The following is a 14,783-nucleotide window of genomic DNA, read 5'->3' as shown; positions in this document are numbered from 1 at the left end:
CATGTTTGATGCCAAAAAGAGACTTTCAAGGGCACTAAAAGTGACAAGTTGGACATTTTTGTTGACCTTAGATGGGATTGCTAGAGAGTAGTTGTAGATTTTACTAACGTGAGAGTTTTGCAAAATTATTAAAGCCATTATTAAATTAAGAGATGTGCCTATATCAAATTTTGTTATTTGGCAAAGTTATTTAGGATGGCTGATGAGCTTTTCATGCACAATAAATTTGGGGGTAATTCTTATCAGCCACTTAAACTAGGGGTGTCTAATCCTGCTCCAGGAGGGCCGGTGTCTGTGCAGAGTTTTGCTACAACCTTAATTAAACTCACCTGATTCAGCTAATCAAGGTCGGACTAGGCAGACCACAAACTTTTAGGCAGGTTTCAGCTAAACTCTGTAGTTTGGACACCCCTGCCTTAAACCAATAAAAACGTAAGGAATAGTTCAACTAAAAATGAAGGTTCTTTCATATTTTTCCTGTTAATGTTTCTTGAATTTAGATTATAACACAAATATTAAAAGGGGGACCAAAAAGAGAAGTGAACATTCAGCTCAGATTTGTATAAAACACAAATATGTAAAAATGCTATTTTTGTTTTATTAGTGCTTTTTTTTGGTTTTATAACCAAATGCACAACCCCTTCTGTTTCCTATTTTTTTTGAATGTGACTTCTGAGTGTGTATCTGTCTCAATCTCTCTCCTGAAGGAAAGGCAGTTTATCTGTGGTCACTGACCTCTTAACCTCCACGCACAGCAGGTCTACCTCCTTATATTCCATGTCCAACATGTAAGAAACCCTCTCTAGGATTCTGTGCCATTCGTGCCTGTGAGATGTCAGTGGAGCATATTTTGCTGTTGTGATTGTGATCATTTCACTTTAGCTTGTCCCTATTAGCATTTTAAAGTTAACTTTATGTTTGGACATTTGCATTTTTCGGGTACAGTTATAGTCCGCCGGTGTTTAATTGTACCAGCATTGAAAGAAAAAATTTCTTGCACCTCTCTCTCTCTCTCTCTCTCTCTCTCTGTCTCTCTCTCTCTCTCTGTCTCTCTCTCTCTCTCTCTCTCTCTCTCTCTCTCTCTCTCTCACTCTCACTCTCACTCTCACTCTCACTCTCACTTTCACTTTCATTCTCTCTCTTTAACTGTGTTCTTTTGCTAGTATGTACTAATAAATCCATGCTCTGTCACACTCACTGTTTTCTGCTATGTGTTTGTGTGTGGACTCTGCAGTGGCCGTTTGATGCAGGGCAAATCTCAGTCGAGTTTCTCGGTCACCTATAAGAACATGAAGAAGAGTCCCTCACTACAGTCTCTGGATGATGTTTCCATAGACAGCTACTTGATGGAGGACTGTGACACCTACAGCCTACTCGAGAGAGGTACACCATTTTTTACACTGTAAAAGTAACTTATTTTGTTTAGTAGAAGTAAATTTTGGCTAACAAAATTATTTTGTTATAAACAAGGGCATAAAAGTTTCCAGCATGCATTGCAGCATATACAATCATGTGGTTGATATTATTAAACAGCATACGTTTTTTGGTGGGGTTTTTTGTGCTTTATGTATGCTTTTGTTCTTGTCTCTTAAATATCAGTGGTATTTAGAGTTGTTTTTTTAATGAATTATGTGTGTTTATCGTCACCATAAGGTTTGTGTGCATGACATAAATGTGCATTCAACACAAACTGCTTTAACAGTTGGAGTAGTGGAGTTTGCATGTAATAAAATGAACGACGAATCAAAATAATATATTTTCATTTTTTAACAAACAAATTTTAATGGTTGAATAAAGCAATCTACTTGAATAAAGAAATCTACTTGTATAAAGTTGCATAATTATTTAAATTTGGGGGTGGGATAATACTTTTCAATAAGGTTATATTTGTTAAAATGAGTTAATGCATTAGCTAACATAAACTAACAATGAACAATAATTCTACAGCATTAATTAATCTTAGTTCATGTTAATTTCAATATTTACTAACACGTATTAAAATCTAAAGTTGTCACTGTTGACATGAATTAATGAACTAACATGATCCATTGTATTGACATTAATTAATATTAACAAAGTAATGCATTTACTAATGTTAACAAATGCAACATTATTGTATATTTCTGATAAAATAGTTAAAGTTGAGTAAACTACTGGACCCAAGAGTTAAATCATTTAACTCGTATCATCATTAAAATCGTTTCTGAATCTCAGGATGTTGCAGATGTGTCTGGTGTTTGACCACAAGGTGGCTGTATAGTATCAGCTTGTGTTATCCCTGTTTTGTCCAATTAATGAAGCCCTCTTTGTTTCCCTTTTATAAATACATTCCCTTACATTTCTTTAGTTTAGGTTTTTGAATTGCATTTTCAATAGGACACCTTTAAAATCCTTGACCAATCACAGATGATTTGTTTTGCATTATGTCGTCTTTACATCAGTGATGGACAAATTATAATCTAGACTTCTCCATGTTTGTGTATGTCTATATGGTAACATTAATTAATGCATCAACTAGCAAAAACACATAATGAGCAATATATTTTGACAGAATTTATTAATCTTTGTTTATTAATATCAGTTGTTAACTTTATTAATATCAGTAGTTAACTATGCATTAACCAGTGTTAAACGTTCATTTTTATTTATTTAAAAAATATTAGTACATTTTAAAATGAATATTAACTGATATTAATAAATGCTGTAGAAGTATTGTTCATTGTTAGTTCATGTTAGCTAATGGAGTTAGCAAATAAAATCTTGTTGCCCTTGCATCTTCATTCAGTCTGTGAGTTTTATTTAAAAATGTCTCTTTCTTACTAAACATTGTGCTTGTGTGTATTTTGTCATAGATGATGTATCAATTTCTGGATTTAAAGAGGCTCTAAGTGAACAAAATTCAGAAGGAGCCAGTGTGATACTGGCAGATGAAGCCCAGTCACCTGATGCCATCAGCGCTGCTTCCCAGAGCATCGATGAACCCACAAAAGACCTTGTAATAAACATTTCTCTATTATTCCACAATTATGCTTAAGCAATAACATTATTTACCCTTGGTTTCGCAGCCAAGGCTTAAGGATAGTCCTAGACTAAAACACACATATTTCTCAACTGAAAATAACTTGCACCCCTAAAAAAAACACCTGAATGTAATCCAATCAACTTGTTCCTCTGTCTTGTATCTTTATTGTTATAGTACAGATGTGGACTTTACTGTCTTTGTTGTTGAATGGGCGATAAGATATTTACAAATTATTACAACTTGGGTAAACTTACACAATAATTACAAAACGTGTCATTTATCTATGCAGCTGTTGGTTGATTTTTGGATCAGAGAGTTGGTGGAACAGCCACATCTGTCAACTTACCAACCAGGCACAATACTGGCAGCATATTGACGCATACGGTCTTAAAATTGCTACATATCCAGAAAATTGGTTTGATTGATATATCTCTCACCACCATTCATTAAATAAAATGAGTTATTTCATGCAAATATCAGTCTTGCCATTAAAAAAATAACATTTTTACCAAATGTAACCCTGGACTACAAAACCATAAGTAGCCATAAGTAGCACAGGTATATTTGTAGCAATAGCCAACTATACATTTTATGCCAAAAATCATATATATCATATATTATCAAATAGGATATTAAGTAAAGATCATGATCCATGAGGATATTTTGTACATTTTCGTACCATAAATATATAAAAATGTATTTATCATTAGTAATGTGTGTTGCTAAGGACGTAATTTGGACTAATTTAAAAGGGATTTTCTCAATATTTTTTTTTGCACCCTCTGATTTCAGATTTCTTAGCCAAATATTTGAACTCATTCCCTGCCAGCCTTTAACTCTTTCACCGCCAGCGTTTTTTAAAAAAAGTTGCCAGCCAGCGCCAGCGTTTTTCTTGATTTTTACCAAAGTTTAATACCTTCCAGAAAATGTTCTTCTTTAAATATATAAACATAAAATATACCAAATGAAAGAACAGACCCTCTGCTTTCAAAAAAAAAAAAAAAAAACGTTTCATCCTACCTTCAGTGGTTCTTTTGCAATCAGCTTTTGAATATGGGTAGGTTTCTGCAAAGACACCACATTTTGAGCAAAAGGCAGAGATAATTAAATTTTTGTGACGGACTTTTCATAGAGATCCCATTCAGAGCGATCTTTAAAACAGACACGGACATGCAGCCGATTGCCATAGGGCAATACTTCCGGGTTTAAAAAGCCACCTGGTGGATAATAGCGGTATTGCGGAAAGACGGAAAATCGCGTCATTGGCGGGGAAGCGTTTTCTCTTAATTGACGAGATATCTCGTCAATGGCGGTGAAAGAGTTAAAAAACATTGCCCACAAGCATATTTTGTGATTTTTATAAAAGTTTCACAAATGCCTTCACGGAATAAATCAAATGAAAACACCAAATTTTGAGCGAAAAGCTGAAATAATTGCCTTTTTGTAAAGGACTTTTGTTAGAGATCTGATTCAGAATGATGATCAAAACATACACAGAGTTTTCAATGTTGTTAAATTAGCTCATGCTTCAGTTTTTCATAAATTGGGTAAGAGCGCCATCTAGAAGATAATTTTGAAATGATAGATTACCGTAAAATCTTGTCAGGGAAGCGTCATTGGCATGGAAACGTTTTCTCTTAATTGACAAGATAACTTGTCAATGGTAGCTAAACAGTCCTAACAAACCATGCATCAATGGAAAGCTTTTTTTTATTAAATATCAGTTTCACAAAATTGACCCTTATGGCTGATTTTGTGGTCCAGGGTCACAAATGTTTTTAGCTGTACTGATGTCAATATTTAGTGGCTTAAATACCTATGCGAGGTCTCTGTGCAAGTTTTCAAGCATTTTTTCCAAATGATTTTCCAACAAAACTGCAGCTTTCAGTTTTAATGTAGAAATGTCACATACATAACATTGGTAACATTGTTTAAACCTCATAAATGCGCACACGAGGGGATGGAGGGTGGGTAGATAGTGAAATGAGTTTATATGCTTTCTTGCTTACGTTTGTTGTAAAAAATGGAAAATGCAATAAAAAATGCGCACACAAATATTTAAATACATATTTATTTGTAATGTGAAGACCCATCCCATCTCCATTTGTTGGGTATTATTCCTTCTGGTTTGTGCTTTTTAATGTCGTCTCCCAAAACTTTCCACACTTCCAATTCCACATGTTTTTTTCCCTTATGATGTCATCAGGGGTTTAGCAAAATATAAACAAATTGCAATAAATACATTCTCTAAAAAGTTATGAAAATGTGTTTGAAATGCTTAATTATAGACAGAAGTAAGCAACTATATGATGATCATCCTAATGTGTTTGTTTTGCTTGCAGGTTTCGGTTCTTGTTCTGAAGGTTCATTCGGTCTGTTGCTCTCTGGATCTGAAGGGTGATGACACAGCTGTAGCTCTCGAGGTGGGACGCATCAGACCCAATCAGCTCGGCAATGTCAGTTTGCGGCAGTATCTTAGCAACCGCAGCCTAGGTAAGACTGATTGACGTGTGTGTATGTTTGTGTGTGTGTGTGTGGTGCTATCACACCTGAAATAAAATATTCACTGTGCACATTTCTTCAGGTTTAGTTCCTTCAACAACAGCCAATCAGAGCAGTGAAGGTATTTCTAGTGTGTGTTTTTTATATGTTTGCATAATGTGTGTGTTTGTGGGCATGTCTGTGTGTGGTTGTGAGTGCACGAGTTGAAGTTGTGTGAAGTAGGCACCCCCAAGTTTCCTCTGCTTTTAGGTATATACTTTGTCTTTGTTTGTCACGCTTTAACATTTTACATGCAATCGATGTGATTCTCCGTTGACCATCCACGGGTACTTGACACTTTGGTGCAAATGCACCATGACTTTCAATAGTGCCATTTATGCGGTGCAGACAACACGCTTAGATTTGCAAGGCCAGAAAAATCAGGATGCATGCATCTCCAAAAACAGAAAGAGCCAACCGAAGAGTTGAAAATATGAGTGTATGCTTTTTATAAAGCCGTACTGTTACATAAGTTTGTGTACATAGTGGTGTGTATTTACCGCAGTGAATCTTTTTCTGCTCTGCTGACGCCGGCTCACTATCTCTCCATTTTCACCTTTAGCTGCTCTCTTTTCACGCTGTCGTTTCTCAGCTGTCACAGCCCACTGGGTCCCGCTTTACCAGAACTGCTGGTTCAGGAGACTTTGAACACACACTCATGTATCTGGCCCGTTTCAGAAATTGTACAGCCTCTCTCTTCTCAGAGGATTAATCTCCGAGCTTTTCCACACTTGGTTTCACCCCGATTCTTCTAGCTTCTGGTTTAGGGTCCATCTTCAGGCTTCCTCCATTTTTAGTTTTCACTTTATTTCTCTCCGGGCAGATTTTTTGTTCCACTCTTCAGTGAAAGTCGCTGCATTTGCTAGTTTTATTCAGAACTGTTAAAGGATTTATCAGGAAGTTCATGCAGGAATGACAAGTACAGCCGTGATTTTGATCTCTAATGTCAAATAATTGCGGATCACATTCAAACTTGGTTCGTTTTTGAGTATTTGGACCTAAATATAACACAAAAGTGGCAGCCACACGCACCACTTAATGTGGTTCCCTAATGTGTGGTTAAGTTTCTTATTTTTGACCTTTTAAATTTATTTGCAATGTTTCTAGTTGCATAATTAGTGATTTTTTTTTTCTACTGTTTACTATGTTTTGTCCAAAGAAGTGGATTTTTGTAAAAAAAGCTTGCTTGCACTTAGAGGGTTTTGCAGCGAAAGTCGGTCAAGTACCTGAGTAATGACTAAAGTGACATTTGTAAAACATTTACTGCAAACTAATGTAATAACTGCACATAATGTATTAAGTACACATTAAGTCACATTATTATAATTGTAATTAAATGTTCATAATGTAATAATTTTCTGATAACGTAATAAAATTTTGAGCTCATAATGTAATATTTTTTTAAATAGCAAGTTTTCACATAATTGAATAGGTTATTGTATGAGAACTTTATTATATTATGAACACACTGTGGCAACTTATAATGTAATCGCAGTTCATAAGGTAATGCCAACAAATAATTTAAAACAATGTTTTCAGTATAGTAATTATTTTTCAATATAAATAAATGTAACATCACGACCATACTGTTGGATTTTGTCTGGTTTGCCGGTTGGTCTCGAATTTCCACAAACCTTTTTAATACTTAGTTTTTTTTCCAAATCCTCAAAGTCTCACCCTTTAATTTCGCAGGTTTATTTTTTGTCATCCATTTTTAAAGTCTTAAAATTTTTTTACCGTGGTATGCAGGTCGGAAATAAAAGATTTAGTTGCGTATTTGGCTTTTTTATAAACAAAAAGTAATGTACCATTTTCTGAAGAAAATGTTAAGTGGACGTTTTTTGCTAACGCGAGTCAAAAGGGCGCACCCACTTCTTCTTGTTCTGATTCAGAGATATAGGTCCTGCTAAACGGTTGCTAGGGTATTCTGTTTGGTTGATAGGTGGTTGCTATGGTACCTGAGGTGGTTGCTGGGCTGGTATGTGGTATATGGTTGATAGGGTGTTACTATGCAGTTGCTAGGGTACCTTGGGTAATTGCCATGCAGTTGCTAGGGTGTTGCTATGCAATTGCTAGGGTACCAGGGGTGATTGCTAGACTGTTGCTATGCAGTTGCTTGGTGGTTGCTAGTGTGTTGCTATGCAGTTGCTAGGGTACCTAGGATACTTAGGGTGGTTGCTAGGGAGTGAATTGGTTTCCACCAATCAGTGTTGGGGAAACTTACTTTTAAAAGTAATGCATTACAATTAGGGATGTTCACATTGACCGTTTAACCGTTAACCGAAGGTAAGAAATTATGACCGATTAACATTATCAGTTAAAATAAAAAATATTTGTTAATACATGGTGCGTGTAGTCATGAGCCGACAGACATTTCGCCACTTTTCTATCTTTAATTTGTGAATGTCCTGTAAATGACACAAATGATTGCTGCCCTGACGGTCTGATAAAGTAATCATTTGTATGAGAAATCATTAGTATGCGTGTTTGGAAGCTGAACGGAGACGCGCGCGTGTCCGCGCAAGATGACGCGGTCCGTCTGCGCACATCCGGACAGACGTTCGCTGATGGCCTCTGACCCTAACCATAAACATCTAGCTCTTTTTGGACAAACGGAGAAAGACGACGCAAAACCAAAACTTTCTGAAAAGCGTCCTGCTTTAGAAATGACCACTGTGGTAGATGAAACGGAGACAATCTGCCATTTGGATATTAATCCACTGGACCGATCGCGTGCTTTTTAACAAGGTATGTTGGGTGAATATCTGATAATGTATGAATCCTGGTTCTGTTTTTGATCTGTGGCTGCTGTTTGCACGACGTAAAACCAAAGACGACGCAAAACCAAAACTTTCTGAAAAGCGTCCTGCTTTAGAAATGACCACTGTGGTAGATGAAACGGAGACAATCTGTCCTTTGGATATTAATCTACTGGACCGATCGCGTGCTTTTTAATAAGGTAATGTTGCGTGAATATCTGATAATGTATGAATCCTGGTTCTGTTGTTGATCTGTGGCTGCTGTTTGCACGTTCAAATTAAATGTTTTGTTTTTACTAGTTCACAGACAACCGTCAACTGTATTTTTACTCAATGACAATTTCATATTAAAATCTTATCAGTTAACGGTTAATGTTCGGTTTAGAAGCTACGGTTGTCGGTCGGGAAAATTAACTGATATGAGAATCCCTAATTACAATATTAAGTTTCTCCCCAGAAAAGTAAAAAACTTAAAAACGAATTGCCTTACTTAGTTACTTTTCATTAAAAGTAATGCTTACGTTACTTTTTAGTTACTTTTGCGTTACTTTTTCTTGGCTGAAATGTTCTGCATTCAGAAATTGCATATTTCATCACAAAAATGTTGAGCTCTAATTCTATGTGACTACGTTCAGTTTAATTCAGTACATAATTTTTTTCATTAAATTAATTCTAACTCTTTCCCCACCATTGACGAGATATCTCGTCAATTAAGAGAAAACGCTTCCCCGCCAATGACGAGATTTTCTGTCTTTCCGCAATACCGCTATTATCCACCAGGTGGATAACTTTTTAAACCCGGAAGTATTGCCCTATGCAAGCGGCTGTATGTCCGTGTCTGTTTTAAAGATCGCTCTGAATGGGATCTCTATGAAAAGTCCGTCACAAAAATGGAATTATCTCTGCCTTTTGCTCAAAATGTAGTGTTTTTGCAGAAACCTACCCATATTCAAAAGCTGATTGTTAAAGAACCACTGAAGGTAGAATGAAACGGGTTTTTTTTTTTTTGAAAGCAGAGGGTCTGTTCTTTCATTTGGTATATTGTATGTTTATATATTTAAAGAAGAACATTTTCTGGAAGGCATTAAACTTTGGTGAAAATCATGAAAAACGCTGGCGGTGAAAGAGTTAAAAGGTAACTTGCATTACTTTTTTGAAAAAGTAACTCAAATATTAATGTGTACATTTAAACTTACTTTACTTGTTACTTTAGAAAAGTAATATTATTACGTTATGCACGTTACTTGTAATGCATTACCACCAACACTGCAACACTGGAAAACCCAACACTGCACCAATTGTCACAGTTCAACGCCACAGTTGCTAGGGTACTCTGTTTGGTTGCTAAGGAGGGAATTGGCATCCATCAATGATTATTCTTAGCGAAATAAGCCCACCCCCATATCTCTACGATGTATAATAATATATTGGATATTTCTCATAGAGTAATTTTTTACTACATTATGAGCTCAATATTTGATTACGTTTTGAGAAAATTCTTATATTATGAACATTTAATTACAATAATAATGTAATACTTATTACATTATGTGCAGTTATTACATTATGAGTTGCTACAAACTTAAACATAAGAACCTAATAAAAATGCTCATTTGCAAGAAAACATGTCAGATGCACGTAGAAAGTTTTGCATCTGAATTGAATATATGAGAGAAATCAGTTTCTGCTATATACAGTATGATGTTTCTAATGTACATGCACTTAGTCTAAAGAAATACAAAAGATAATGTGGACTTCTCAAGACCCTGTGTGGCCACCGAACTGCACTGCTCAGATTGCATTTGATGTCTCCTTTCTGCCCTCTGCTGTAGGAAAAAAATGCAATGAATTTCAATGAGATTTCCGTTCATTACCACAGGCATTGTTGCGCTGACATTTTGGATCCAATGCATAATTTAAATGCTTCGTTTCAATGTTTTGGATTTATCTATTTTTAGACCGGTACCCGTCTCCTGTGTCCTGCTTGCTGTCTGCTTACACAGTCTCTGTTCAGTGGGCCCTTGACTTTCACTCATTAGTGATCCAGTGGTTTCCTGCATGACTGTGTTCGCATTCACGCGTTGTACTTTTTGTTGCACAAAGATTATTGCAAGGCTGTGCAATAAGTTTCCATCACGTGGGTCTTCATTAATGTATGTGATAGTTGAGAGCAATGCAACACAAACATTTTACTTATAGGCTGCAATAGGTCTTTGTGACACAGATTAAGAGAAGCAGCAGCACACGCTGCTCGCCTAATACATGCAATCCACTAAAATATCAGTAATTTCTACTCGCACCACCATGATTGTGTTGCTTTATTTAAAATTCAAGTGTGTTTGTGAGTCATGCATGTCATTTTGAAATTTAGAGACCTTCCTCTCGAAATCTGATCACAGGCGGTCACATGACCAGCCGTGTGAAAACAACATTCCTCTTGGCACAAGTATTAAAATCAGATCACAAAAGTCTCAGATCGTCTCTTTCTTCTGTAGGTTCCGGTTCACGGTCAGATCCCAACACGGTGCTGTTAGTTCCCGAGGTCCAGGTGAGGCTGGAGAGCGGTCCGGGAGCAGCAGTTCACTCTCCGCTCGCTGAACAGAATGGCTTCCTTCAGTGCCGAGTCCAGGCCTTGAGTGCTGACTTTCTCATGACATCACTACGAAACCTCGCCTTCTTCCTAGAAGATGACTCCGCCTCCCAGGTCCTGCCCATGGAGATCACTATCAAAGATACACACATAAACCTGAAGGTACCGGCTTACATTTTTATGCTGCATATACATTTTTAATGCTAGGCATACGTGTGCTAATTTGTGGGTTTCAATTAGGATGATGGTCCACGAGACAACGCATCAGAGCAAGAGGCCACGCCCATTGCACTGCATATTAATGATCTCCTCATCCATCGTCAAGACGACGGTTCATTCAGCATTGGAGAAGGTTATATTTATGTTCCTTTCATCATCTTATTATTTTCCTGAAGTAATTGTTAGCTGGTTATTTTCCTTTAAACACCCCTGGCACATGCATGCACTCTCTCTACCTTAATGCTCTCAAAGTTTACTTGTATTTTTAATTATTTTCAAAATGAAAAATTAAGTGCACGTTGTAAACGCACCCTTCCCCTCTCTCCCATTGGACAGCTGAGCGTGCCCCGGACTCAAAGCTTCAGAAGGCGGGGCCTGTGAATGACAGCAGGCTCAGTTCTGTCCCTGAACTTCCCATATGTGTGGCCAGTGAGCCGAAAGCCACGCAGACTGCACCTCTGTCACCCACAATCCCCACCCCCTCAAATAGAGAACAGGTACCTTTTTAAAAATTCAGTGTTATGTGGATTATTACAATGTTACTTTTGCATGATGCCTAACCGCATCACAGCATCATTTATGTAATAAAGCCGATATTAAAATATTGCAGCTTAATGTGAGGTTCATTTGGCAGTCTGTATATACATGTGAATAGGGCTGATCTTAAAGGGATAACAATACAGTATGCGATAGCTTTGTATGAGGAACACACTAAATAGCTTTCATTTCCAAAAATTTGTATATGGCACAAAACTATCGTTTTTTACTTAAATGTCCCTTTAAGAAGCTTTCTCCTGTTATCTTGGTCTTGGTTTACTTATAGTTCATGTAATAATAGTTAAAGGGACACTCCACTTTTTTTGAAAATATGCTCATTTTCCAGCTTACCTAGAGTTAAACATTAGATTTTTACCGTTTTGGAATCCATTCAGCCGATCTCTTGGTCTGGGCGTACCACTTTTAGCATAGCTTAGCATAATCCATTGAATCTGATTAGACCATTAGCATCGCGCTAAAAAAATAACCAAAGAGTTTCGATATTTTTCCTATTTCACACTTGACTCTTCTGTAGTTACATCGTGTTCTAAGACCGACGGAAAATTTTAAGTTGCGATTTTCTAGGCCGATATGGCTAAGAACTATACTCTCATTCTGGCGTTATAATCAAGGAAATTGCTGCCGTAACATTGCTGCAGCAGGCGCAATGATATTACGCAGCGCCTGAAAATAGTCCCCTTGGTAACTTTCAATAGCAGGGAACTATTTTCAGGCACTGCGTAATATCATTGCCTCCTGCAACCATGTTATGGCAGCAAAGTCCTTAATTATTACGCCAGAATGAGAGTATAGTTCCTAGCCATATCGGCCTAGAAAATCACAACTTTTATTTTTCTTAGTACACAATGTTACTATAGAAGAGTCAAGTTTTAAATAGGAAAAATATTAAAACTCTTTGGTTAATTTTTAGCACAATGCTAATGGTCTAATTAGATTCAATGGATTATGCTAAGCTATGCTAAAAGTGGTACCACCAGACCCGCAGATCAGCTGAATGGATTCCAAAACTGTAAAAATCAAATGTTCAACTCTAGGGGAGCTTGAAAATTAGCATATTTTCAAAAAAGTGTAGTGTCCCTTTAAAGAAAGAAAAGTATCATTCAAGCCAACATCGTAAAAGCATCCAAACTCATAAACAATTTGTTTTCCACCCTAATAATCTTTTTTTATCCACACAGCTGCTCATAGAGGAAAATGAATGCTTAAAACTAGAGCTCTCCAAAGCCAAGATGGCGCTAGCAGAGGCCCAGATGGAGCAAGACTCTCTCCAGCATCGATTGAAATCTCTCAAACTCACCAGCGGGGGCAGCAACAGCTAGTGGCAGTGCATGAGGGTGTGCACAAGAATGACACTTGCCACCGGGGGGCAGCAGTGTGCTTGGAGGGGCCCGGCACCATAGGAAAGCCCAACTCTACAGCATTGGAAGGACCTATGGAGAGGATGGTGTATGGTTTAAGGCTCATCTGAGACTTCGACCTTGCGACCAGTGGCTCTGCTCTGAGGAACATTGTACTTATCATAGCGTACACACATAGAAATAAAACTGCTTTTTGAACAGACAGTGGATTAGCTCAGACTTTCCTCTTGTGGTGTTGTTTTTCACTTTTTTGTCACTTCCGTGTCTAAGGGGGTGCACATACGCCCCGTCCTAAGGTATCATGGGAGATGTAAAGGAGTAATAGACCCAATCTTTTTTTCACTCTCTAACCATTCACAAGCAGTGTAGGAGCACATTCCACCCTTGACCTCTGACCCCAGGACAGTCTTATATACACAAAGTCTCTGAATGTCATATCTTTGGAAGAATGTCTTAAAAACGTTCATTTGCACTGTTCTCATTTAAAAGACTATTTAGTTAGCTCTTAAGAAATTTGTGTTTATATACAGTATAAAAATTGTAATACACAAGAATGTTTTTTTTAAGCGCGTGGGGGGACATTTTTACATCTCATTCTTATATTAGTATCTAAAAAAAAAGATATTTTTCGTAATCATGTTCATGAACACACTACAGGAGTTTTTGCTAAGTGGAAATGCACGAGTCGATTTTCTTGTGCCGTATGATCGAGATGCGTTGGGTTTTGCAGTGCAAAGTGAATTTAGTTTAGGATTTGCGACTAAACATGCCACGAGATGTGTATTTTTGCACTGCAACAGTCAAATAAGATCAATTATTAATTTCACAGGTGTTTGTTTTGTTTTGATGTCACTTAGTATGAACGTGAGATCTGTAAATGATGCATTTTCATAATGTTGATCTTCGATTACCAGCATTTCTGCACAAAAATTGTTGAAGGATGTTGGGAGAAAATGGCCCAGAACAAATGCATGGTGGGAAATCACTCTTAAAAAGTTTGTGTTAATAATACTTTTTTCATTTCGTTATAATTTAACCAGAAATGGCATCTTATATGTGATAAAATAGCTCAATCGTTCAGAAAAAAATTTGAAATGTGTATTAATTTTGATCTTAATTTTTGCATTTCCTTTCTTTTAGTTTTTCTTCTCCTTGTTTCTTTTTCTCGCACTGTTTTGGGACATTAATCAGACACCCTATTTAATTTTACACGACAGCAAATAAGGCTGTGTGGGATGGATGTACACACTAAAAAAGTAGGTTTCACGCAAATACCTAGCCTTGTTTTCATTCGTATAAAATGAAATATGCCATTTACCCTGATTAAAGTCTAAACGGTAGCTTCTACAAGTGCCTACGACTGCACGCGTTCTCCAGATTTGATAATTTTCCTTATTTTGTTCTCTAAATGAATGTGTAGTGTTCTTCATACCGCAAGCATCTATCCGAACTTTTCTCTGATGTTTGGATTTGAAGCACGGATAGCTGGATGAGAAGTGTCTGATTGTAGAAAGCGTAAAATTGTGAATTGCTTTCTTTTGTACTTCTAAGTCACACCTCCAATAACACATTACCCCCACCCAATTGTCTAATATGACCACCCCTTCGTGTTGGAGGTTTACCTGTTTAGCACAAACGATGAACAATGAAGCTCAATCAAGCAAAATTATTATTTTTGTGTGTCCGTCAGAAGCTGCTGATGTAATGAGACAAGTGAAATAAAATGCTGAAGTTAT

The 14,783-nt window shown here is 36.9% G+C and overlaps 1 protein-coding gene across 3 annotated transcripts in view; it reads left to right on the top strand.

Annotated features, from left to right (window-relative positions):
• bltp3b (bridge-like lipid transfer protein family member 3B) overlaps positions 1-14,783 on the top strand; it is a 37,946-nt gene extending 23,163 nt beyond the window's left edge. The window contains exons 15-23 of one of the 3 annotated variants that reach the window (XM_073814742.1): positions 708-788; positions 1,235-1,383; positions 2,853-2,995; positions 5,365-5,515; positions 5,607-5,645; positions 10,818-11,074; positions 11,153-11,264; positions 11,468-11,628; positions 12,868-14,783. In XM_073814742.1, the coding sequence (XP_073670843.1) occupies positions 708-788; positions 1,235-1,383; positions 2,853-2,995; positions 5,365-5,515; positions 5,607-5,645; positions 10,818-11,074; positions 11,153-11,264; positions 11,468-11,628; positions 12,868-13,008 (1,234 nt within the window). In that variant the 3' untranslated portion in view covers positions 13,009-14,783. The remainder of the gene's footprint in view (positions 1-707; positions 789-1,234; positions 1,384-2,852; positions 2,996-5,364; positions 5,516-5,606; positions 5,646-10,817; positions 11,075-11,152; positions 11,265-11,467; positions 11,629-12,867) is intronic. The other 2 variants (XM_073814744.1, XM_073814743.1) reach the window with 2 other exon arrangements.

This window comes from Paramisgurnus dabryanus, chromosome 1 (assembly GCF_030506205.2).
Source record: "Paramisgurnus dabryanus chromosome 1, PD_genome_1.1, whole genome shotgun sequence".
NCBI classification, from domain to species: Eukaryota; Metazoa; Chordata; class Actinopteri; order Cypriniformes; family Cobitidae; genus Paramisgurnus; species Paramisgurnus dabryanus.
Note: the sequence above shows the minus strand (reverse complement) of the source record. Positions and strands in the feature narration are given on the sequence as shown.